The 24861-nt window shown below is 64.0% G+C and overlaps 1 protein-coding gene across 1 annotated transcript; it reads left to right on the forward strand.

The window, feature by feature from the left end:
* Nucleotides 1–2793: 2793 nt before the first annotated feature.
* WNT6 (Wnt family member 6) lies at nt 2794–15463 on the forward strand (the record flags this gene model as incomplete). Its single annotated transcript, XM_082001184.1, has 4 exons — nt 2794–2870; nt 11300–11520; nt 14405–14706; nt 15002–15463. 4 exons carry the CDS (start codon nt 2794–2796, stop codon nt 15461–15463), a joined length of 1062 nt encoding a protein of 353 aa, XP_081857310.1.
* Between the last annotated feature and the right edge of the window lie 9398 nt (nt 15464–24861).

Below are 24861 nucleotides of genomic sequence, written 5' to 3' on the forward strand. Positions count from 1 at the left end.
GGGATGGCGGTGGCATCCCTGTTGCCCATAGCCCTGGCTCAGTGTCACCACTGTGGCCTTGTCCCCTGAAGGATGTGGCCCTTTGGGTCCTGTTACAGAAATGGAGGTGAGAAAGGCCAGTCCTGGAGCTGGGGGAGCTGACAATCAGCCCCCCCAGCTGCTTAAGCAGGTCTCAGCATCTCCATGCCCCAGTTTCTTCCTTGCTAAAGGAGGATTTTTATGCAATTGAGAGAAAAGCTGGGAGGCAGGAGCAAACCTCAGGCATCCCCCTGATCCCAGCCGCCCTGGTACAGGCACAAGCCAAGGAGCCCATCTTTGCCCAACCCACCCCGCCAACCCCTCTTGAGCGGTTTCGCCACAGGACCCCGGCAATGGGGCCAGTTCCCATACACATTCTGGGGGCACCACAGCCCCCCATGCCCCCTCCGGCCTCGCGCGGAGCTGGGACGTGATAAGGCGAGTCGCTGTGCGCCAGCCGCACCTGCTCGCCGGGACCGGGCTCCCCCTCCTCCCGCTCCCCTCTTCGGGGCAAAATCAAAGGGATTTTTCTGCCCTTAGGAAATCAGATAAAGGCTTCTCACCTGCCCCGCGCTGCCTTTGCGAGGAGGCCGGGCGCTCGGGGCGGGGGGACAACAGGCACTTTCAACACGCCGGCAGATGAGCCGTGCGTTGCAGCGAGCCGCCGCCGGAGCTCTGCCCGCAGGGACTGGGGCCCCGGGCATGGTGTCAGCCTGTCCCCGGCCTCAGCAGGGATGAGGCCGTCCAAAAAGCTCCTTGTTGCTGACTTCTCCCCCCCTAGATTTGAGGTGATGGGGTTCCCGTGGGGCAGGTAGGATGGAGGCTGGTGGATGAAAGCAAAAGACACCAGGGACCAGGCACGATGCAGCAGCCCACATGCAGTGCCCAGCTCAGGGAAGGTCCCCGTGTCCCTGTGCTGGGGTCAGGACAGCTCAAGTCTGGTAACCACACCAAGGGAGCAGACTGGGAGAGCAGTCCCTGTGTGGGAGGGCAGGGAAAGGAGCAGGTGGGAAACCTCTGGAGGCAGTGGGAGTCTCTTACCTTCTGCACCCAGGAGGAAGAGGAGAACCCTGCCAAGCCACAGATAAAACCTGAGTCATTCACCACCAAACACTGATAGTGGGGAGTGAACGTGCCCAGGTGAAGAGGAGAAACCACCGGAGAAGCCCCGATGAGGGCAAGAGGACCACTGATGGGCAAGCCAGGGGCTAGAGATGGGCAGGGGATGGGGGTTGGTACCCTTCCAGGAAGGAGGACAGAGCCCAAATCGCTGCTGGAGGGAGGGGTGAGCTCAGCAGCAGCGAGGGTGCTCTGCTTTGCCCACTGCTAGTGGCAGACACCCCATTTCCCTCGGGGTAACCCAGTGGGCTGGCTGGGTGCTGAGCAGAGGTGGGTGCAGAGGTGGATCAGGGCCACCCAGGGTGGCTGTCCCAGGCCCAGGATCCATGGCCCTGGTTCTGCGGGGCTGGGAGCTGCATCCCCAAGCTCTGCCCTGAGTCATGGATGGTGCAAGAGGAAGCAGAGACCCAGGGCCCTGGGCTGAGCCCTGGGAAACCATTCCTGAGGCTGCTCAGGAGGGAGAAAATTGGGGTGGTAGCCTACGGACACCAGTTCCTCCTGTCCGCAGCCACTCAGCCCTGGTGTCATTGTCCCCCAGGCCCCTCAGCTTCCTCCTGCCCCAGGCAGCTCCTGCTGTGATCCAGTGCTGGGGGCTGTCTCCCTCCTGGGTCCCTGCTGTACCTGAGATGGGATCACCGTAAACAAGCCAGACCTCCCCGCACTCTTCTCCCAGTCTCTTTGCTGCTGGGGCTTGTTCCCGTCACCCACCTGCATCTCCCCCTGTCCCAGGGAGCTGGAGCCAAGTGTGGGGAGATGCTTGGGGTAGGGTGTCACACCTCCAGTTTCCCCAGCAGGACAGACTGGTCCGAGGGCAGGCAGGGCCATGGAGCCAGGCTTGTGCCAGGCGGAAGCAGCACAGGGCCAGGGGCCAGGCAGGGCTGTGCTGGGGGGCAATGCAGGGGTGCCAGGTTTGGGCAAGGCATTGGCCAGGGGCATCAGGGCTGGGCAGGAGAGCAATGGGCAGGTGCCAGGGGGGACCTCGAGGCCGGGTCGGGTTTGGCAGGGCCGTGCCAGGACCCCGAGCGGAGCCAGGCAGGGCTGTGCTAGGCAGGCTCCCGCCAGGGCTGCAGGGCTGAGCCGAGCTGTGCCAGGTGGGGCTGTGCCAGGCGGGGCCGTGCCAGCTCCCCGGGGCTGCGGGGGACAGGGCTGTGCCAGCCAGACCCCGCTAAAAGGGGTGCACATCCAGGCGCGGGGGCGGGACGTGGGGCCGGGCAGGCTGCGGCCACCGTCCCGCTGGCCGGAGGGTGCCCGTGGCCGTGGCTGTGCCCACGCCGTGGCCGTGGCTGCGCGCCGGGAGCCGAGCTTGGCACCCACGAGTCCCCCCGCCCGGCCCGCCCTGTCCGTCCCCCCGGGCTCCGGTTTCCCCGTCGGAGGCAGATGCTTTCGCAGCCCCGTCCCTCCTCCTCCTCCTCCTCCTCCGGAGCAGCCTCCGCGCCGCGCTCCAGCCGCCCGGAGGTGCCTGCCCAGCCCGGCCCGGCCCGGCCCGGCCCAGCCCCGCCGGCCGCGGTGCCCGCCCGCCCCGGCCCGGCGGAGGGAGGCAGAGGGCACCCACCCGCCGGGGGCCCGGCCGGACCCTCGGGGCGGCGGCGAGCCCGGCTGCCCGGCTCCCCGCGGGGGGCGCGGAGTGGGCTCGGCGCTCCCCTCAGCCCTGGCAGGATGCTGCCTTCCTCCCGGACCCAGCTGGGACTCTTCTTCATCCTCCTCTGCCCCGCCAACATCATCGGGCTCTGGTGGTGAGTAGGACATCCCGGGGTGGGCGTCAGGAGAGCCGCGCAGGGTCCCTCGTTCTCCAGCGGTGGTCCCCCCACCCCAGCTTGGGGAAGAGTCCCCTACACCCAGGGCACCCCTTGGGTGGGGACCACTGCTCGCTGGCCAGGCGGATCCAGACCAGGGGCACCCCAGCGCTGTTGGGGTTCTGGCACATGAGTGTGTTGAGGACAGCGGGCTGGGGGACCCCCAGGGGCATGGGGCACCCAGGTCCTGTGGAGAGAGCTGCAGCCTGCCTCCCTGCACCCCAAGCTCGCAGCCTGGGAGGGTTGTACGCCTGAGGGGTGGGGAAGGGGGAGTAGGGGCCTCCAGACCCCTCCAATAAGTCAACTTTAATTAAAAGCCTGAGGGTCCCTACGGTGTCCCCTCCCGAGCGGTGGCCTGGACACAGCCGGGACAAAACCCCTGTTTGTAATGGTGCCTTCATCAAAGGCAGAGACGGTGCCTTGCAGGATACCAGAGGGGGTGGGGGATTCATTACAGGCGCAGAGCTGGGACCCAGCCTTGGAAAGCCCAGGTATCTGTCGAAACATGAACTATTTAAATCTATTAAGAATTTCACCCAGCCTGTCTTTATCCGGTTTTAAGTGCTTAGATTCCAGCTCCCTGGTGTGTCGTCCGGGCTATCATTCATTATCTGAGGCTATTCGTCTCTACATTGTCACACTCTTTTGACCCCTAAAATAAAGCTCTCCGTAAGCCTTTCACCTCCCGGTCCCCTGCCTGCCCGCCAGTGATTTATTCCACGGCTCCATCCCCTTCGCTAGCCCTGGGTCCAGGGGTGCAGGGCAAAAGGAGGGACCTTGGTGGCTCTAATGATGCTGTTACGATCATAGCACGCCAGCTGAGAGTTTAGCCCCGGAGCCCAAGAGCTGTCTTTATTGCCAGGGAAGGGGTTAATGTGGGTGGGAGACCTTGGGTTTTTTGGAGAGGGGGGGAGAGCGAGGCAGGGAAAGCCCTGGCTGGGGCACTCAGGGGCAGTGTGCGTGTGGAGGGTCCCCTGCTCCCTGCCACCCCCTTCAGGGTAGCTGTGCTATCCCGGGGCACAGTCCCTCCCGCTGGCCAAGAGCTGCTGTTTGTCCTGGGCTAATTCTCAGACCGCTGCTCCGCACACACTGCTGTCCCTTCAGCTCTCCCTACTTTCTCTGCCCCATCTTCATCAATAACCCACCCGGTGAGCCCTCACCCCCAAGATCATGCCCCACACCCCAGCTCTGGGGACAAGGGTGCCACCCTGCCCATGGCTGGAGCAGGCAGGGGTGAAGCAGGAGCTCTCTTTGCCTTCAGTTTGGGGGCAGGCAGACGGCACCAATGAGGGCAGGGTGCTGGGGTATCGCTGCTCCCTGCCCTGGCTGCTCAGACCTGCGTCTCTCCGCCGAGCCTGGGTCCTGCTGGTGCCATGACCATGCCGTGCGTGCGCTGGCAGCGCCGGCTTGGGGAGATTAGCAGGATTTGGCAGAGGAGGGCAAGGGGTCAAACTTGTTTTTTCTTCTCTCAAAAAAAGAAGAAAAGGAACCTTTAATTTAAGAATAATAACCCAGCTGCACACAGCGCAGCCAAATGCGCCGGGCAGCAGAGTGGCTGCAGGGGGATCACCACCAAGCACGCACCCTGCTTCGCTCTGGAGCCAGCGAGCCCGGAGGAGGTGATGTGTGGATGAGGCCACCAGCATCACCAAAAGGATGGGCCAGGCTTCCCGGGATGGGGCACCAGAGCAGCCAGCTGATTCACAAGCCACTTCCCCCAGAGCTTGGGATCTCCGGCCCCCAGCTGAGATCATCCCTCATTTCCAGGGAGCTCTTCCCATGCGGGTGAGAGAGGTCCGGGTGCTGCCCAGCCCTTTGAGCCAGCTCAAGACAGGCATCTTCCCGCGTGCCTCATCCCAGTACCCGTCCCCTTTCACCAGCTCTGGTGTCTGTGAGTTTTGCTTTTGGTGAGGAGGGGTCTAGGGGTGCAGCCGCCTGTTGTACCAGGGCTCCTGGAAGCCCCAAGGCTTGTGGCATTGGTAGAGCTGTTCCTTGCTGTCCCTGTCACTGATGCATAGGGACTTCAGTGGCATGCCTTCATGTGTGTGCTTCTGGGCACCCGTGGGTGCTTAGCCAAGGGGGCATGTTCCCCTGGGCAGGAAAGGAAGGACTTTACCACTGCCCCATCCCACCCCTGGGTGCATTGGCTGTGCAGGGCAGGGTGTGGGCACAGGGGCTGCCTGTTTGAGGCATTTTTTTTCGCACGTAGGTGAGAAACAGATTTGTGCGAGTGTCACGGTGGGGGGCAGCGGGACTGGGTCCTGGGGGGCACAGTCTCCAGCCCCAGCACACCACCGGGCTTGGGCACTTATGGGTGGTAACTGCACCCGTTGGGATGCTGGCAGATGGCTGCGTCTACAGAGAAAGGTTTGGGTGTGATGTACGAGCAGTGACATCATACTGATGACATCGTAGCCTGAGAAAGAGCATCCTCAGCGTGGTAGAATGTCCCCCGAGGGCTCACTGAAGATACAGGCACACTTGTCCTATACCCCCTGTGCCTCTGCGTCTAAGAAGAGGCAGAGGGACAGGGGGACAAGCAGACACACAGACCTTGCCATGGCAGAGGGGAGCAGGCTATGGTCAGTGCCGCTGGGAAGATGTGTCATTCAGGTGCTGCCGGTCCCCTGGTTAGTGCCGGGCTGCAGGGAATAGGCTCCCCTTGCTCCCACCAGCCCCGCAAAATCTCTTTCTTCCTCCTCCCCTCATCTTTTCCTGTTTCTCACCCGGCTTCTTGTGCAACAGTGATTCCTCCCTGAACAGGACAGGTAAGGGACCACCTGGGGCTCCCGGGCTGGCCCGGAGGGTGCAGGGGTATGGGGCAGGCAAACCTGGTGTCTCAGGAGCCCCGGGCAGGTTCAGGGCAGGATTTCAGCTGAGCCGGTCGGTGGTTGGACTGTGCTTGCAGGGACAGAAGCACCGTGGGGATGGGGGCAAGCAAAGCCAGGCTCCCCCAATGCCCATCAGCTCTCTGTGGGTAAGGCCAAAAGCAGTTGCGGGGTGGAAGAGAGCGCAAGGGGGAAAACCATCCCAAGTGAGATGTGCTCCACTCCAGCTGTGGGTCTGAGGGGGCCCCAAGGGATGGACACCTGCCCTGTGTCCCCTTCCCATGCATGCATGTGGGCAGTGCATCTCCAGGTTTTCATCGAGCTCCTTCAGAGGAGCTCAGGGAGGACCCATCCACCAGCACCCATGGCTGCATCCTTGCTTGAAGGGGTCCTGGCCCTGCACCCTCTGAAGCCATACACCCCTGGGTGGGTTTCAGGCACCGGTGGCCTCCCCTTCTCCTCCACCACCCCAGCCAGTACCCGCACCCTGCGGAGCCTGTAAGGGCAGGCTGCTGGGTTGTAGGGCCCTGCCTGCATGTCTTGGGGTGAGCATCGTGAGTCACCCCCCCCCAGGCCTGCTGACCCACCCCTGCCACCCCACAGCCCACAGCCCCCCATGGCGCCCGGCGGACTGGGCTGCCCAGCTGTCCCGGGCATGCCCTCAGCCCCAGAGCTGCGCCGTGCAGGCAGCAAAGCACCTCTCAGCGCAGGAGCCCCTTGCCCAGCGCCATCCCCTTGTGCCCCTTCTGGGGCAGCCACTGGCCCAGTGGGTTTTTCAAAGGGAAAATGTTTCCTTTGTGCTCTTTGAGATGGCACCTGCTCCAGAATTGGGCTACTTGTGTCACCCCCCAGAGACAACTGAGCTTTCCCCCATGCCATCCCTTGTCCCTACTCCCGGTCACCTCCACTCTCCCACAGCGGCACCCAGGCTGCCCAGTCCTGCTGTGTGCACGCCCCAAGCTGGAGGACTCCGTTAGGCTTTGCGTCAGAGGCTTGACCCCTTCAAATCCCCTCCGTGCAGGAGGGTGCTAGGCAGAGCTGGGCACATCCCAATATTTGCTCAGGACATACAGGGTCTTGCTGCCACGTGTGGCACCCACATTTGGGCATACGCTAGCCCAGCCCTTGTGAAACCCCAGCTCCAGCCTCCACGAGTGCCCAGAGGAAGGACGCAGTGACCAGGGGTGGGTAGACCCCTTTCTTTTCATACCGGCCCCTCCAGGGCTTGGACACAGTTTTGGGACTGCCACCTCTGCGGGTGTGTCCTCTCTCCATCCCTCCCTGTACCCACAGCACAAGCTTGGGCAGCTCCTGCCCGCGGCTGCCCGGCCTCGGCTTGACCCCGCAGCCGGCAGGTCTGTGGGTTGATGCCACGCCACGCCAAAGCCTCTATCCTTTGGGTGGCTTCCCAGCTGTTTGCATGCCACCCTTGCCAAGAAGGAGGGCAGGGAATGGGGTCCCCCTGCTCTCTCCGACCCACGGCACTTCCCGCTCCCTCCGTGCCCCCAGTGCTGCTTGGCAGCTGAGCCCCGGCCGTGCCCCCCGGGGCAGTGACTTGCTGCTTACTCACCGCCCCCCCCGCCCCGCGCCTCCTGCTCCGCTTTCCACACCCCGCTGCCCCGGTTAGTGGCAGCACCCACGCATCGCCCCGGGTGAGGGGCCGGGTACCCACCGCGCGCCTGTGTGGGGTGAAGGGAAAGCTGGATGCGTGAAAATTCGTGTGTGTCCCCCTCTCGCCCTGTTTGTGCCGCTTGGAAGGAGACGGGCTCCCGTTGGGGCCGATTTCCTTGCAGGGCTGTCACCGAGCGTGACGCCAGTGGTGGGGATGTGGGGTGACCTGTCCCCCCGGGGATGGAGCTCGGCTCTCCAGGGCTGGCATCCCGCTGCTCCTGCCTCTCCAAGCAGGTGGAGAAGTGCCTGTGGGCTTGGGGCGATGGGCCAGGTACCCTGGCACCCCGCATCCCCCTCCTGAAGGCATCCAGGGGCTGGGATGGAGACCTGGATGCGAGGCAAGCCGTGCCCCTGCTGCCCCACAGCGGCGTCCCCTTGCCACACGGGAATGCCCGGGCAGCAGTACTCAATCAGTGCAGACCTGACTGGTCCCACGTGGAGCTGGCACAGCACAACGGTTGCTCTCCTTCAGGGTTTCAGAGCTGTCAGGACCAAGGGAGACATTTCTCCATCCAAGATGCAGGTCCTGTTTGTGAAGGCTGGCCGTCCTCCTCCTCGCCGCATGTCTCTGCCAGCTCCTTTCCATCGACTCCCTGCAAACTGGGACCCCAGTGGCTCCCCTCGAACACAGTCCTGCTCCACACCATCCCCATGTCCAAGGGGGAGATGGGCACTTGTGCCAGGATCCTTGGTCTATGAATTTGGCTGGAAACTGGACTGGGACATACCAGAGGCTCCATGACAGTGAGCTGAGCTGGAAAAGCTGTTGATTACGGCTCTTAGGAGCACCCGGCTCTACGCACATCCAGAGCACAGGGGTTGCATCAGAAGCCCCAGTGACTCCTGTTTCCCATGCGTCACCGGGACCGGGCTCAGGCTGCAGCTCTGGCAGCCAAATGGGTGACAGCAGCAGGTTGGCTGCGAGTTGCAGCTCCTCTTCCGTGCCTCGGTTCCCCCGTTCAGCAATGGGGGTTGTTCCCCTTGCACAGGGGTGTTGGAAATCACGGCAGAAAGCGGAGCTCATCGTCCCGGCTCCTTTCGGGGCGAGGCGGCAGCCACCCGGCGGCAGTTTCGGCAGCAGGCGAAGGGTGCCAATGGCAGGCGGGAGGGATGCTGCCGAGGCGCCGAGCCCAGCCAGGGGCTGCCAGGCGGGAGGTGGCGGGGGGCAGGGGTGCCCCGGGCAGTTTGGGGGGAGCCAGGCTGGCGACCCGGTTCCTTCACCAGGGCAGGGGGAGGAGTGCCCGGCAGCAGAGGTGGGGCACCTTAATTGTAGATGCGGGAGGCCTTGGAGCAGGACAAGCTCAGGCAGATCTGGGCCCCGCGCCGGAGCCCTTGCCAAAGCGGTAGCAGTTTGGCAGCATTTTTCTTGCCCTTGTCTCCCCCCCGCCCCCCCCCCCCCCAACCCCTCCAAAAGCAAAACAGCTCTCGGGCTCCCGGCAGCCTCCCCGCGCCAGAAAGCGGAGCCCAGCGGAAATTAATATCGCGCCGGACTTAGGCAGCCCACCCCACGGCTCGTCGGCACGGCCGGCGAGCTCCTGCGCGCTCCCGCCGGCCTGGCCGCCGCCCGGGCCATGGGTGGGGACCCCCACGGTGCCGGCGAGCCGCCCGCCGCCCCCCAGCCCTGCGGGGCTGAGCTCTTCTTCCCGGCCTGATCCGGCGGGCCGGGGTGAGCCGCAGTTCAGCATTTGATCTGACGGCCCCGGGGGGCTGGCGCATCGTTTTTATATGAGTACAAAGAGTCGTCTCTTAATGAAAGTCCCAGCCCGGCTCCCCGTCTTCCCCACCCTGCCGGAGCAGGCGGCCAAACCTCCGCCATCCCGTTGGGGATGTCAGGAGCCCACAGTCCCCAAGGAGGGTGAGCTCGGAGCCCGGCACTGAGGCTTGAATCCCCATGTGGTCATCGTGGCATGGGACTGGGCAGGATCGCTAGTGGCTTTCCACGTGGGCCTCAGTTTCCCCATCCACAGGGGGCCTGTGCCAGCCCAGACACAGCCCCGCGATGCTTCCCCAGCTGCCCCATCCCTTTGCAGAGGTGCCCGTGCATCATGCAGCAAAGAGAAACCAAGTTGTGGGGAGTGAAGGGAGATGGGTGCTCCCCAGCAGCGGTGGGTGCTTGCCTCCCTGCTGGAGGTCAAATTTCCAGGCTGAGCCTCTCGATTGAGCTCTTGGAATCCTTTTAAACCTCCAGCCAAAGCATAAGGGCTCCTTTTCCAGGCTGTGCGAGTGGGCACGTTCTCCCCAAACCCAGCTGGGCTTTGGTGGGCAGGAGCTGCGGGCAGCTTGGGAGCCTGATGTGGGGCAGAGGGACCCTGGCAGGATCTCGAGCTTCAGACAAGGGGCTCAGAGGGGGTTTGCACCGGGAGCAGGATGGCATGCGAAGTGCTGAAGCCTGGTGTCCCGAACACAGCCCCCCAGCTGCGCAAGAGCGAAAAGGAAACCCAGAACATAGTTAAACACCGAGATTCAGCTTGTGATTTTCAAGCCCCTGGGGCTTGGCCAGACTATAAAGGTCTGGGTTTGGAAGCTGCAGCGCAGCTGGTGCTCCCCAGCAAGCGGGGCTGCCGGCAGCACAGGCCGCCCGGGTGCCGCTCCCCAGGGGACCCCAGGGGATGTGGCCTCACAGTCCTTGGGCATCCCAAAGCGCTGGGGAATGCCGAGTCCAGCCCTGGGGTCCTGTGGGCATCCACAGCCAGGAAAATCATGTTGTCGAGCAGGACGAGCTCTGAGCCCACAGGAGCAGCACTGGAGGGGGGCAGCTCAGTGGGGCTGTGTTTGGGGCGTGCTAAATTCAGGTGGCCTGTGGCCACGCAGTCTCGGTGCCACGGGACGGGCGGCGTGGGTGGGAGGCCGTCAGCGCGGCATGCCTGCCCTCTGCCCGCTGAGGCTCCGGCATTGCCCGCGGCGGAGCTGGAGCATCGCCCGCCCCGGCACAGGGCACGGCGCCGGCGGGCTGCACAGCTGCATGAGCCGTGCCGCGGAGGGCACTCGAGGCGAAATGTGTGGGGAAAGCACAGGAGTTTCTGTAGCCAGCGGCAGGCTGGGGAGCACGGCGTCGTGCTCAGACTTTGCCTCCCAGCCCAGAGAGCCCGGCACCTCGCTCCAGCTGTGCTGACGAGGAGGAGCCGCCTCTGGCACGGGCCCAGCCAAGACTTGCCCTCCCGCGCTGGCATCGGCAGGGCTGGCGATGCCACCTGCGTCCCTCCCTCACGCGCCCGCGCCCGCCCGCGGCTCCATTCCCCCGGAGCCGGTGCCTGGGTAGGGAGAGGCGAGCATGGGAGCCTGGCCAGCAGCCAAAGGGCTTTATCGCTGGCAAGGTCATTCGGCTCGTCTCCCACGGGGTAAAGCAGCGAGCCCCCCTGGAGAGGGGAGGCACACCAAGAGCACCGGTTGGGCTCCCCGCTGTGCCTGCAGGGCTCTGGGAGCTGCAGCTGCGCCGGGCATCGGTTACACCGCAGTGCCAGGGCTGTGCTGACCCAAAAAGCACGTGCTGAGCGGCACAGCATCTCTGCCACCTCCCATCCGGGACGCCCGCCATCATTCCCAGGGATATCCCCAAGGGCTTTGGGGTGTGGAGTGGCATGTTCCAGCGTCATCCTCCAGCCAGCCCCCCATCAACTCCACCATTCCCCAACCGGCGGAGCAGGGCAAGGTATCCCCTGGGTGCTGGCATGCAGGTGCCACCCATACCTTTTGTCCTGCCCTCCCTGCATACCTCTCCCTGTCTCCTTGTCACTCAGGCTCAGCGCTGAGCTGGCACTGCCCCGCAGCCCTGCTCCGTCCCTGGGAGCAGGTCTGGCCGTGCCCCATCCCCACCCTGGTACCCCCCAGGCTCGGGTGCTGGTTTTGCTCTGCTCGCTGTCCCTCCTGCAGGGCAGTGGGGAGCCCCCTGGTCATGGACCCCAACAGCATCTGCCGCAAGACGAAGCGGCTGGCGGGGAAGCAAGCAGAGCTGTGCCAGCTGGAGCCAGAGATCGTGCAGGAAGTGGCCAAGGGCACCAAGCTGGGCGTCCGGGAGTGCCAGTACCAATTCCGCTTCCGCCGCTGGAACTGCACGAGCCACAGCAAGTACTTCGGCAAGATCCTGCAGCAGGGTAAGGCTAGCGCTTCCTCAGCCTCCCACCTCCCAAAAAGCCTCCAGCCGCCCGGTCTCGCGCCTCGCCGGGACTCCTGGAGCGGAGTCTGGAGGGGGGGGTGTGTGTGTGCACGCGCGTGCGTACGTGTGTGTGTGTGTAGGGGGTTGCTCAGTGCTCCCCGGTGCAGTCACGCTGAGGTTTTACTGCCGGGACATGTCTCCCTGTGTTGTAATGAAGCAATTACCAATGCTCCCAGACAGCGTGGGGCTTCACAAAGCCCAAGAATGCACCCTCGTCTGGCAGTGATTTACTGCTCCCCCGGGACCCCGGGGTGTGCGGGGGGGAAGGGGCCTGGGTGGGAGGCAGCGCGCAACCGCTGGGAGCTGCCCCTCGCCCCACGGGTGCCCTGCCAATCCCTCCTGCCGGCCTCGCAGGCAGCAGAGGAGGGGAGCGCTTGCCCCCCATCCCTACGTCCCTGGGTGGGTGGCAATGTCACCCCGAGGGACAGGGGCGGGGTGGCAGGGAGGGGTGGGCAGCTCGCAGCCAGGTGGGTACAGCGGCCCAAGCTCAGCCCAGCTGCATCAAAGCCAGAGCAGGGGCAGGGCGAGGGGCACCCGTGGGGGTGGAAGGGATGGGAAAGCCCTGCCACGCTCCCCAGGGAGGGAGGCTCCGGGGTGGGTAGGGAAGGGGGGGATGCTCGAAGCACCTCGGGCTGGTAGGACCACTGAGTGGGTGGTGGGTTTAGTCCTGCCCCTGTTGCCACGTTGGCCCCTGTGCCGGAGCGGATGAAGGTGATGGAGCGAGCCCCGGCCGAGGCAGAGCGGGTTTGCCCTCGGGCCTTGCGGGGGGGGGTCAGGGTGGCCTCCCTGGGGGCATTGGCAGGGGCAGAGCACCCCGAGCACCCAGTGGCTGTGGGTACCGGCTGGGGGTAGAGCTATGCTCCGTGGGAGACACCGGCCGGGGCGGGGGGGTAGGCTCGTTTAAGAAACTGATTTGCAAGTATGGGCTCCCCCCGACACGGGGGAGGTGTATTCAGCCAAGGGGCCCACGGGGGACATTCCTGCTTCTGGAGTCCCTGTTTTCACACCGACGTGGCAGCGAGGCAGGTGGGACCTGTGCCAGGCAGGGCTCCAGGCTGGAAGCGGGGTGCTGCCAGGATGCCAGGGCCTGACCAGGTGGCGAGTGGGTGATGCTGGCGGATGAGCTGCCGGGTACCCGGGGGCACCTTGGCTTGGGGGAGACGCAGGCGCATCAGGCACGGGGATGCTGAAGGAGCCGCCTCGCGCGGTCTGGCCCAGCCTCACTGCTGGGGCGGTGGAGATGAGCAATGTGCTGGGGACAGTGGTGAGTTGGGGAGCCCCTGGCACTCTGAGGACGTGGGGCATCCCAGCTAGAGATGTGGAGGTCCCCAGGGCTGCATTATGGGTGTCAGAAGCAGAGAGCTTGCCCTGCACTGAGAGGTGCCAGCAGGCACCAGCCTCCCTGCAAGCCTGCAGGGACTGCATAAATCATCCCAGCATTTTTGGGGTTCCCAGCTGCCATCGGCTGGGCACCTCCCATCCGACTGCCTCTTCTTTCCAAGGATGCTGCAGCGGGCTCCAGTTCCCGGCCGTGGCCTCCCCGGCACAGTGGCAGCCGTGCCCCCTTCCCTCCCTGCGGCCCATGCCAGGCCCGGCGTGCCAGCGCAGGCTGCCGTGGGGGCAGCCACGTGTCCGGAGGAGCTGTCAGAGCAGCGGCATCCCCCCGGTTCCAGCGGGATGGCATGGGGACCTGTGCCGGCTGCCGGCTGCCTGCCGAGGGCTCTGCCAGCCCCAGGCGGGAGCAGGCGGGTGGTTGTGTGGCTTGGTGGGGGGCAGGAGGGCCAGGGCAGGGGACACCCATCCCCGGGGTGGCACTGCTGGAAAGGCACCGGTGTGCCCAGTTCCTACCAACACCAGTGGGAATCAGGTGCTGCTTATGGAGCCGATGCCCAGGAATCCTTATTCCCACGGCGCCCACAGGTCAGAGTGCTGGAGACAGAGGGATGGGGCACCCCCCAAAACACATCTCCCCTCCGTCCCCATGCCCCAGGCACCCCCTGCATGTCACCACCCTGCGCCAGCCCTGCCCTGGCGTTCGGGTGGGCAGGGGTTCACCTGGCATGGGGCAGGGGGAGCACGGGACCCCCCCAGCAGGGCGCCGCGCCCCTGCTGCCAGAATCCCCCGCTGGCTGCGGCTGCGAGCGGCAGGTCCGGGCAGGGGAACGATGTTTGGAATTTGTGTCCCGGAGCAGAGAGAGACAGGAGCAAATACTAATAATAAATAATCCTGCAGGGTGGAGGCTGTGCCGGCGGAGGGAGGGGGGCAGGCAGCACCCCATGGCAAAGCGGGTATGGGGTCAGAGCGGGCAGCGCAGCCTCATCGCTGCCACCCTGCAGAGGGGTGGGTGGCACCTGCGGTGTCCCTTGCAGCACTTCTCTCCAGGTGACAGCTTGCAGCTGGGGATGGGATTTTCACTGCTTGGAGATACATTGCAGGGCAGTGTGAGGAAGCTGCGGGTACCACCTTGTCACCCAGGACCCACTATGCTCTCCAAGCTCCCCTCTTTTCAGTGGGGCAACACCCATCCTTGCAAGTGGAGGAAGGAGATTTGTTGCCCCTAGGACCCTACAGCTGGGGTGGAAAAATGCTGACAGGGCCTTGCCATCCCCCAAATTCTGCATATCTGCTTGCAAGAGACAGCTCCCGCCCCAGGCAGCCCGCTCCAGGGTGGGTGCCATCACCCGGGTAACAGCACCGAGCACAGAGGAAGGGGGAGAAGGGGAGGTCTGAGCCCCCATGAGGTGTCGGCAGGGGGATGCTTTGCTTGCAGAGCCTTTGGCAGAGCTGACCCCGCATCCCGGCCCTGTCTGTTCTCCTGCAGATATCCGGGAGACAGCCTTCGTGTACGCCATCACGGCGGCCGGGGTGAGCCACGCCATCACACAGGCCTGCAGCATGGGCGAGCTGCTGCAGTGCGGCTGCGAGCTGACACGGAGCCGGGCTCCCCCCTCGCCCACGGCGGGTCCGGGCATGGAGGGCACAGCTTGGGAGTGGGGGGGCTGTGGCGACGACGTGCAGTTCGGCTACGAGAAATCCCAGCAGTTCATGGATGCCAAGAGCAAGAAGGGCAAGAATGACATCCGAGCTCTCATCGACCTGCACAACAACGAAGCCGGGCGCTTGGTAAGGCCCCCGTGCCCCCTGCCCTCAGGGGGGGCAAGCCTCACTCCGCCTCGTGCCCCTACCCAGCTCAACCTCCCACCCTTATCTCACACAAGCCATGTTACCTGCACCAAGTTTGGGTGAAATATGGATCCAATATCTTTCAGGAGCCCTTTGCAGGTGCTTTGGAAACCCCCTGTGCCCCCCCCAGCACCCTCCCCTGGGCCAGGGCAGCACCAAGAGGTGGGATTTTGGCTGGGGGTGCTGGGCAGGGAGGTGGGGGACCGAGGGCTGAGCATCGCCGTCTCTTCCCCAGGCGGTGCGCAGCTACATGAGGACAGAGTGCAAATGCCACGGGCTGTCGGGCTCCTGCACCCTGCGGACCTGCTGGCGGAAGATGCCCCATTTCCGCGAGGTGGGGGACCGCCTGCTCGAGCGCTTCAACGGGGCTTTCAAGGTGATGGGAGGCAACGACGGGAAAACCCTCATCCCCGTGGGCGACAACATCAAGCCTCCTGACAAGCAGGACCTCATCTACTCAGCCGACTCGCCCGATTTCTGCTCGGCTAACCGTAAGACGGGCTCGCTGGGCACCCGGGGTCGCGTCTGCAACAGCACAGCCATGGACACGAGCGGGTGCGACCTGCTGTGCTGCGGGCGAGGGCACCGGGACGAGACAGTGGTGCTGGAGGAGAACTGCCTTTGCCGCTTCCACTGGTGCTGTGTGGTGCAGTGCCGCAAGTGCTCCGTCCGTCAGCAGCTCAGCCTCTGCGTCTGATGGCCTGGGGTCGAGCGAGGACAATTTGAGGGCCACCCCCAGGCTCATGCTGCAGCCCCCCCAGGGACAAAGACAGGCTGAGCCGGCAGCAGGGACAGCGTGGGTGAGCCCAGCTCTGGGAATCACGGCTTTCCCGGGGGACAGCATGGGGCTGCCTGGCATCCCCGGTGGGGGCTGCGGGCGCAGAGCTTCCACCAATAAAGCTATTTAAAGCCGGCGTGCCACAGCGCTTCCTGGGGAGGGCTGGGAAGCACTGACCACTGTACTGGGACCGGCCAGAGAGTCGTCCTGCCGCAGCCATGAGTCCCAATCAGACGGACTCCTTCCCGCCTCCTGTTTGTGCTGGCCATGCTGGGACCCATGGCAGAGCCCGGCTCATTTTTTATCCACTCTCTGCTTTTCTCGATGGTTATAGAGCCAGGAGATGAGTGTGGGTGAGGGCGAGCGCTCTCCTGCCCCGCTCTGCAGCCCCCAGGCTGGGTGGGTGCTCTCCTCCCATCATCCATGGCCACCATCACTTGGGGATGCCAGTTTGTGTCCCGCCACCACCTGACCTGGAATGTTTGCGGTGACCTGCAGTCCACGGTCCCTCCACTCACGCCTCATGCAGGAGCTACGGCTAGCTGCCCTGACACCATGGTGATGGGCTGTGAGTTTCCTGAAGGTATCCTCCATTCTTTTTACTCTGTCTTCAGCCACCATCGCTGCAGTCCCCACCATGGGGCCTGGCAGAGAGAAGCCCTGTGCAGCACTGACATTGTTGGCTTGGCGACACGCGAGGCATTCGCTTGGCATGCCGTGGGCCACGTGCAGCCTCACCTGGCCGGCACGGTGCCAGGCATGTCTTGGTAACCTGATCGGCCCGTGCCCCTCGTGGGCAAACACAGGGCGAGGAGCAGCCCGCCTGGCTGCGCAGCAGGGCAGGCTGCCATCCCTCTGCTCCAGAGGCTCCGGGGGTCTCTGAGGGGGTCCCTCCCATGTTGCAAGGAGCCTGCGGGAACTGGTTTCTCCAGCCTTACCCAGCGTGGAGGTTTAGGTACCTGCAGAGGGGAACGTGTGTGCACAGCGCCTGCTCGGCTGGCAATGCCACACTGGGCAGAGGAGCCCGCGAGGGATGTCAGCAGAGCCAGAGTCTGGGCAGAGAGGTCCACGCTCCTGTGCCCTCCACACTGTAGCAACGCAGGGCACGGGGCCTTTGCCCATCCACCCCTCTGCAAAAGGGCTACCGGGGCTGTCAGTCGAGGCAGGCAGTGCCCCGTGCCCTGGGAACTGCCAGGCAGGGCAGGAGCAGAGCTCGCAGTGAGGGCAGGCTGCAAGGCGAGGGGAGCTGCGGTGGGGTGCTCGTGATGCCCACCAGCGGGTCCCTCCTCGCCCGCCCCCAGGCAGCCAGCGGGGAAGGGCAGGGGAAGCAGGGTGCTAGTGAACCATTAACTTGGCCCAGCGGGTGCTGGGGAGGGAGCCTCTAAATCTGTCAGCTGCAGCGTCACAGCTGGAAATTCCCTCCTGGCTTGCTCACAGTGGCGCTGGGAGCGGGGAGGCACACGGGGCTCCTGGGAACTCCCAGCCATGTGCCCACCCATGGGAACACATAGGTGGGTGTGAGCAGGGCTGGGTGGGTGTGAGTGCATGCAAGCAGCCTGGTGCGTGTGTGTGTACGTGTGCAGGTTACTCGTCTCTGCATGTTCACAACCATTTGTGTGCACGTGAGCTTTTGTGCACACCCATCTCTGTGAGCGTGAGCCCCTGGTGGGTGTGCAAACAAGTTGGCTCGTGTGTCTTCATGCATGTCTATGAATATATGGCAAATTGTCAGTGTGTGTGTGCTGGTGACATTGTCCCTGTGTGTGCCTGTGTGCAAGCATGTTTGTTTGCATGTGTTTTACTGTTTTTGTGCAGGTGTGTCTGGGACAGGGAGGACATGCGTGGGTGCAGGAGGGCCCTGCAGGAGGGGAGCTGCAGAAATGCAGGATCTGTGTGCTGGGAGATGTGCGGACCCATTTTTTCTGCTGAGCAGGCTCCTTTGAATTCAAAACACTGCAGCACACCTCAAACCCTGGGCTGCCCATCAGGGTTGCTCAGTTCAGGCAGGTCCTGTGAAACTTTGGGTCACCCCTGCTCTCTCCTGGAGCCATCCCATCCTAAGGCCAGTTATAGTGGGTGATTCTGTATCTCTCTGTAAGCTGTCGGGGTGCATGGGTTGAGTCTGGTAGAGCTCCGTCCCAGCTCTGACCTTCAGCAAGCTCCTTTTGGGGAGTCTGCCTCAGTTTCCCCACAACAGGCTGCTTTTGTGCTCCTGGCTGCATGGACATTGGCTCTGAAGGTCTAGATCATGAATAAACCCTCAGGAAGACAGGTAGTTCTTGTGAGTAGGGGATCTGACCTCTGTCCTCTCTGCCATTGCCCCAAATCACAGCTTCTGAAGGCTGGAGACTACAGAAGCAAAAAAATGTGGAGGGGGAAGAAGCTGGAAAATGGAGCTAATGCAGGGGCAAGGAGTTCTCACTTGGAGAGAGGCACATGGCCACTGAATGTGGGGTGACTCCTCTGCACCTCTAGGATATCTCCTGGTGCCCTGCGCAGCTGTGGAGGATGGTTAGCTCTTGTGGGGGCTGCCAACTCCCTGCCAATGCTCCCCACTGGCCAGAGCCAAATCCATTCCCTTGGTAGCCCGGAGAGGCCCTGGCATAGACAGGTGATGGACCTGCCCAGTGGTCTGGAGAGGGCAGAGCCTCCTAGCGATCTCCCAGTTCCCCAACCCCCTAGCAGTCCCCCCATCTCCTCAGACCTCCAGGAGCTCCCCAAGAGCTCCCCGTCCCCTAGGACCCCACCCCCAGCGCCTAGCAGCACCCGAGCAGTCCCCAGGAGCCCCTGGCACTCCCCAGGCCCCCAGCAGTGCCCCGGGGAGACCCCCAGCTCTCCAGACCCCTAGGAACCAGCTGAAACCCCCTCAAGAGCCCGCAGGTCCCAGCCTGGGGTTGGGGCGGGGGGGGGGGGGGGGGGGGAGCGCGCAGCATCCCTGCCGTCGCCGTGGCAACCCGGGATGCAGGGCGGGGCGGCAGGCGCGGCCCCGAGCGGCCGCCAGGGGGCGCTGCGGCACGGCACGGCAGGGGTGGCCGGGGGGCCGGGGGGCGGGGGGGTGGAGGGGGGGCATGGGGAACATGGAGAGTGGGCATGGGGGTGTCCGGGGGGGCTGTGCACGGGAAGCATGGGGGAGCGCGGGGGGGGTGTAGGGAGTGTGCGGGGTGGGGCATGGTGATGTCCGGGGAGTTTGGGGCGGGGGAGGGAATGTGTAGGGATGTGCGTGGGGAGATGTGTGTGGGGCTGCAGGCACGTGGGTGCGCACGGCGGTTCGTGGAGGTGCACGGGGGGGGGGGTGTGCGGGTGGCTGTGCGTGGGGCGTTGTACATGGGGACTGGAGTGCATGGGGCTGTACGCGTATGGGGCTGTACGTGTATGGGGCTGTACGCGTATGGGGCTGTACGCGTATGGGGGTGCGTGGGACTGTACTTGGGAGGAAGGGCATGGGAGTGTGCACGGGAGTGTGCACGGGAGTGTGTACGAGCCCCCCGATTCCCCCCCAAAATCTCAGCCCCATGCTCTTGGGGACAGTGCTCAGGCAGGACCCAGCTCTGGGCGGCTGGTGTGAGCCAGGGGTGCACAAGGGTGGCCGTGGGGGTGCTACGTGTAGCTGCAGAGTCCGGGATTGTAGCCATACATGTGCGTGTGTAGCCCAGCTCCCTGGTGCTGGGCAGTTTACATTACAAAACTTGCAGGATCTTCCCAAGGGAAAAAAAGGATGTTTATAATCTTTGGGTTTAAATAAAAAAAAAAAAAATCCCAAACCTCTGTAACATTAATGGATTCATTTTATTTTTTTTTCAAATGGGAAGAGCACAATTTTCCCTCAATTGCCCAAGTTGAAAACAGCCCGACAGATTAATTCAATCAGACTTGAAAAAAAAAAAATCCCTCTGGACAGAGACCAAAAATAGAATGTTTTTGCCAAAATGAAGCTTTTTAGGAAAGTTTGGAGTAACACACATAGACCTATGAGGAAGAAGCTGAGAAACCCAGATACCAGCTCAGCCAAAGGAAGGCTCAGACAGCAGCACCCAAAACCTCTGACAAACCCCTTTCTCATGGTTGCGGCCCCTCTGCCTGCCCATTGCTGGGTGCTGAGCAGGGGACTGCCCGGCCGGCGGAGCTGGGTCCCAGCCAGGCTCCTGCCTGCCCAGCCCTGCTCTCCCGGGAGGCCCCTAACTCTCCTTCTCCAGGCTCTGCTGCTCCCTCCAGGGAGCTGCCTGCAACTGTCCTCCTCTGTCCCCACGCCAGATCCTGGTGACCGATGTCACCCATGCAGCCACGGGGGTCACAGCCACACTGACCTGCCCAGGAGGGTCCGCCTCATCCCCACCTGCCGTGGGGGCTCTGCTCACCCACCCCAGCCCCCTGCTCCTGGCTCTGCGCTGCTCCCGGGACGGCTCTGGTGCGTGTGGTGGCTGGCTCTGGCAGGGGGGAGGTGGGTGCTGGGGGGGGTGCCCAGGCCAGCCCTGCTGCAGCATCTCCAAGCACCCAGGCAAGGGGATGCACTGGGACCCAGGGCACCCAAAGCAGGGTGCAGACAGTGGGCATGAGCCTTCAACAGGCAGGAGACAGGGTGTGCAAGGACCCCCAGGCATGGTGTTTGGAGATGCTACCTGTGAGTGCGAGGGCTCTGTGCCCCCCAGCCTTCCCTTCCTTGGCCCTCTCTGGTGTCTGGCCCCTGCCCTGTCCGTGCAGCCCCCACATGCCAGCGCTGGCCACGCCAGCGTGGCACACACTATGGCATCTGTGAGAGTGGTGGTGTCTGGAGGCTGGCAGAGAGCTGGGGCTCCCCCAGGGCACCTCGCAGCCCCTCCGGCAAAGGAGCACTGCAGAGACCCCTCACTCCTCGGTCCTATTTTAACTACTGACATGTTACCTTATCCAAATCCCCTCCACTCCCACGGCCTCGTTACTCACCCTGTAATGAAGGCAGCAGCCATTCTCCATCTCCAGGGAGGTGTCTCTGACAATGCCTACCCCGGAGCGGGGAGCTGCGGGAGAAGGGGCTGCTGCGGTGACTCCGTGACCTGCTCACCCCACAGGAAGACCAGCACCCTCCACCCATGCCCGGGGCCGTGCATCCCTCCCGGCGGGGGAGAGATGCCCGTGGCACGGACGCGCTCGGCCAGTCCTGATCCAGCCACCTCCCCACCGCCCCACCTGGCGGCTCGGCCCTTTGGGGATGCGCTCTCCTTGCCAGAGGCAGTGCAAGGGCTGGGATCCCTCTCAAGGTCATACCAGCACCCCAACCAGCTCGGAGGCTGCTCTGCCACGGGGTGTCCCTCTGCACAGCCAGCCCCTGTGGTGTGGGGGAGGCAGCGTGGGTGGGGGCCTGCCCCAGCCCTGGTGTTCGAGGCTGGTACCCACAGCAGGGCTTCAACCCCTTCCCTGCGCCCTGCTGCCACTGGGGCACCCGCTGCCGGGTGCTGGGAGGAGGATGAGGAGGGGAGCTCTGCCTCACTGCAAGGGTGCTCCAGGGGATGGCTGGAGGCAGCCGGATCCTGCCTCTCCGCCCTGACATGAGGGCAGCGTGGCCGAGTGCCGGTGCTGGGGCTGGCGTGTACCCGCTGCCCTGGGCCCTGCCAGCACCCCGGCCCCGGGCAGCCAGGAGGACTGGCCGGGCCGGCCGGGTGGCCGTGCGGTTGGCTCCTGAGTCACAGCGAGCAGACTCGGGCAGGTCGTGGGGCGTGAGCCAGCGGGAGGGCAGCGATGCTGGGGGCTCCGGTGCTGCTGGGCTGGGGCGGCTTGGCACGGTGACTAACGCTGCCGCAAAAGGCAGGGTCGCGCTGACCCCACGCCCAGCCCTGACTCACGCAGCCGTCGCTCCGGTCCCGTGGGTGCTCCCAGGCAGGGGAGTGAGGAGAGCCGTGCTTGCAGGACGCTGAAGGCTGGCTGCGTGGCCAGCTGCATGGACTCCCAGCGAACCTCTCCTTCCTCCTCCTCCCCACCGACTTGCATGCGCTGCTGCAGGCTGCAAGCCACCCAGCTCCCAGCACCCTTCCCCTCTGGCCTCCAGGTCCCGGTGGCAACAGACCGAGTGTCTGTCCTGGTGCTTCTCTATCTCTGTCCACCCTCCTGCTCCACCATGCTTTGGGGTTCCCCGGTGCTTCCCCTCGCAATCCTGCTCTGGATTGTCAGAGCTGCGCCATCCTGCACAGACTGTCTGGACCTGGTGGTCCCGGGGGCCATCATCCCCTCCAAGGCTGTCACACGGCCAGGACTGCGCTTGGCTGGAGCAGGCTGGTCCCCAGTCCCATCCGTGGGCTTGCAACCAGTCTGTGAGATCGGGGGGAGCAGCATGATACAGCACAGAGACCCTGGCCCCTGCCCTTCCCTGCTGTGGATCTCTGCAGGGTCATTCTTGGACCTCCCAAAGCCCCAGAGAGATGACCCACTGCTCCAAGGAGATGCCAGAGACCCTCCATCCAGTGCCTATGAAAAGCACCGCATGACTGTCCAGGGCACAGGGATTGGAGGTCGCTTATCCCAAGGCAGAAAGGGCTAAAGGAGGGCACCTGCCAGGAGGGAAGCGGGGAACGGAGCCAGCGAGCCGTGGGCTGTGCGGAGAGGTGCTGGAAAGGGGTCCTGATGGAGATGACAACAGAAGAGCCAGCTCCATTCTCCTGGGGGTGTGGAGTCTGTGGCGTGGGGTGCTGGCAGGACCTGCTCCTGCACGAGGGAAGGGGAAAGGAGCAGGAAAAGTGCAGGCAGCCTGGGGGCTGGGCAGGAGGATGGAGGGTGTGGAGATGGCAAGAGGGTTGGAGGGACAGAGGGATAGAAGGATGGAGAGAAGAGAGGATGGAAAGGAAGAGGGATGGATGCTTCCCCAGTCCCCTGCACAAGGCACATGCTGGAGCACCACGTAACCTGCTGAAGGACGGGAACTGCCTGGGTGCTTTGGTCTGGGCACAGGAGCTCCAAGGGGTGTCCACACAGTCCCCTTTGCCAGGGACCCCCATCACCTTTCCTGCCCTGGCTCTGGGGAGCAGTACCCTTCATGCCAGCTCTGAGTGCTTCCCACACCCCTGGCTGGGCTCTGCAGAGCGTGGGGCTGCTGAGGGGTGCTGGAGATGGGAGGAGAAGCCGGGAGGTGGCGGGTCCCACAGCCCCATCGCCTCGTGTCCCCAACCGGAGGGGTGCAGCAGTGATAAGAACAGACACGGTTCTCACAGAAGGCCCAGATTTTGCCCTGAGCCTTGATGCTCCCATCAGGACCAGAGCATCCTCCGCCAGCCTCGCCTTGCCTGCCTGCACCCATCCCTGCTCAGAGGGCCAGATCCTGTCCCGTAGGCCCCTGGTTCCCCGGGCCAGAACAGATGCTTAATCTTGTGCTTAAGGGCTTTGCCGGTGTGACGCAGAGAAAGGCTGGAGCAAAGGGCTCACCTGGCTCTTCTTCAGCCCCGGGACATTGCTAGGACATGAGAAAACAGGTCCTCCCCTGCCTGCCCCCGCTGTGAGCGCTGAGACGGTGGGACGCAGCGGCCAGCCTCCTCCTCAAGTCAGCAGGAGCGTGCGAGTGAGACACACGCTCTTGGAAGCGATTATGTCATTAAGGGCTGGAGGAGGATGAAAGCGTTTCCCCTCTGATTTGCCTTGGCATTTATTTGTGCGCAAGATCCTAACGAACAGATGAACATCTGCGCTCCCGGAGCCCGAGCGCCAGAGTCCCCGGAGTCGTGGGAGTTGCCTTCCAGTGGGAAGGAGCCCTGCTCTTGCTGGGGGACCCCCTAAAGGAGCTCCCAAGATACCCTCCAGTCGGTCCAAGTCATGGGCAGTGCATGCCTGGGTGTAAGCCCTGGGGTGGCCTGAGAAAGCAGGGGGTGGCGATGACCTACTGGGGACACCCAAGCCAGGGTGCTGCCTGGCAGAGGGGGCTGCTCCCCTGCCTCCTCCCCACCTGCTAAGGGGGGTCCACCCAGCCTGTACTGGGCTGTGGAGGGGAAACTGAGCACAGGAGCTGTGTCCTGGGTGGGAGGAGGTGGGGAGGGCAGGAGCAGTGGCCCCTACATTGGGGTCCTGTGAGTGTCACCCCTCCAAGTCCCCCGGTGTGCTCTGCCCAGCCCTGACACCGCATCTCCCATCAGCCAAAGTCTGCAGCAAGGGGACAAGCATCTTACGGTGTCAGGGTGGCTGGGGTGGGTCCTGACATTGCTACCAAACTCCTGCGGGACACCCCACATCACCCGCTGGCTACTGGAGGGGATTCAGGAGGGCAGCAGCTATGGGAGCAGTGATGCTAAGGGGACGCTGTGCAAGGGACCTCTCTGTGCACCCAAGGACAAAAGGGTCTGCCACCCCCTTCCTGCCAAGCTGTGTGGGCACGGAAGTTGGAGGGTAGATGCCGGCCCCATGCCAATTCTCCCACCTGCCCACAGCTCAGGAGCGGAGCCGAGGGCAGGAGAACAGACAGCACCCCCAGGTTGCAAAGGGACCTCAGTGGGGATGCCACCCCCCTGCACGCAGAGTCCCCAGGGGGCACAGCACAGCCTTCGGGCACAACCCCAGATTGCAACTCATTTCCCAAAGGAAACGCATTTTCCTCCCCGGTGCAAACAGGAACCGACACGCAAGCGGTGCTGGCAGCCCCCGCCAGCGCTGCTGTGCCGGCGCGGAGACGCGCAGTGCCCGCCCGGGGGGAGAGCGCTTTGCCAGTTGCCGCCCGGCTGTTTACGGCTTGAATGCCAGCGTGGCGTGGGCCGTGGCGGCTGGGGACAGCGGGGAGCTGCAGGGGCATACCTGCTGCCCCCCAGCCACCAGCGCCCAAGAGGAGCCCCCTCAGCCTGAGGGTGGGGACCCAAATTCAGGGGACACCAAGTGTCCCCATGGCCAGGAATGAGCTGCACGGGCGCAGATGGTGTTTGCTGAGTTACCCCAGTCTTTCCCAGGCCACCATCCTGTCTTAAGGGAAGCAGCAGCAGGACACACGGACAGCCTGCAAGGCCACTGCACAGCTCCCAGATGGGAGACCCCTGCCCAGCGGGACCCTACGAGGCAAAGGGGTATGCCAGCGTTGGGGTGATGGTGCCAAAGAGACAGGCATAACCTGGGTGCCCAGTCCGGGAGGGTCGTGGGGAAACTGAGGCAGGGAATGCTCAATGGTCCTGTCGAGGGAAGCCAGCGCCACAGCCGCAGCTCCTCCAAAGGCATCAGCCCTGTGGTGCTGCTTTCCCGTCCCCGGCACTGTGCTGGGGAAGCCCAAAACAGGCCCAGTGCCTTCATAGGCTGCACATGGCCACACTTTGTGCCCACACACACGGAGTCACACCCCCAGCACGTGCTGTTCACACTCACACCCCTGTGCACACAGACGGGCA

Source organism: Phaethon aethereus (genome assembly GCF_964289735.1).
Source record: "Phaethon aethereus genome assembly, chromosome: 6".
NCBI classification, from domain to species: domain Eukaryota; kingdom Metazoa; phylum Chordata; class Aves; order Phaethontiformes; family Phaethontidae; genus Phaethon; species Phaethon aethereus.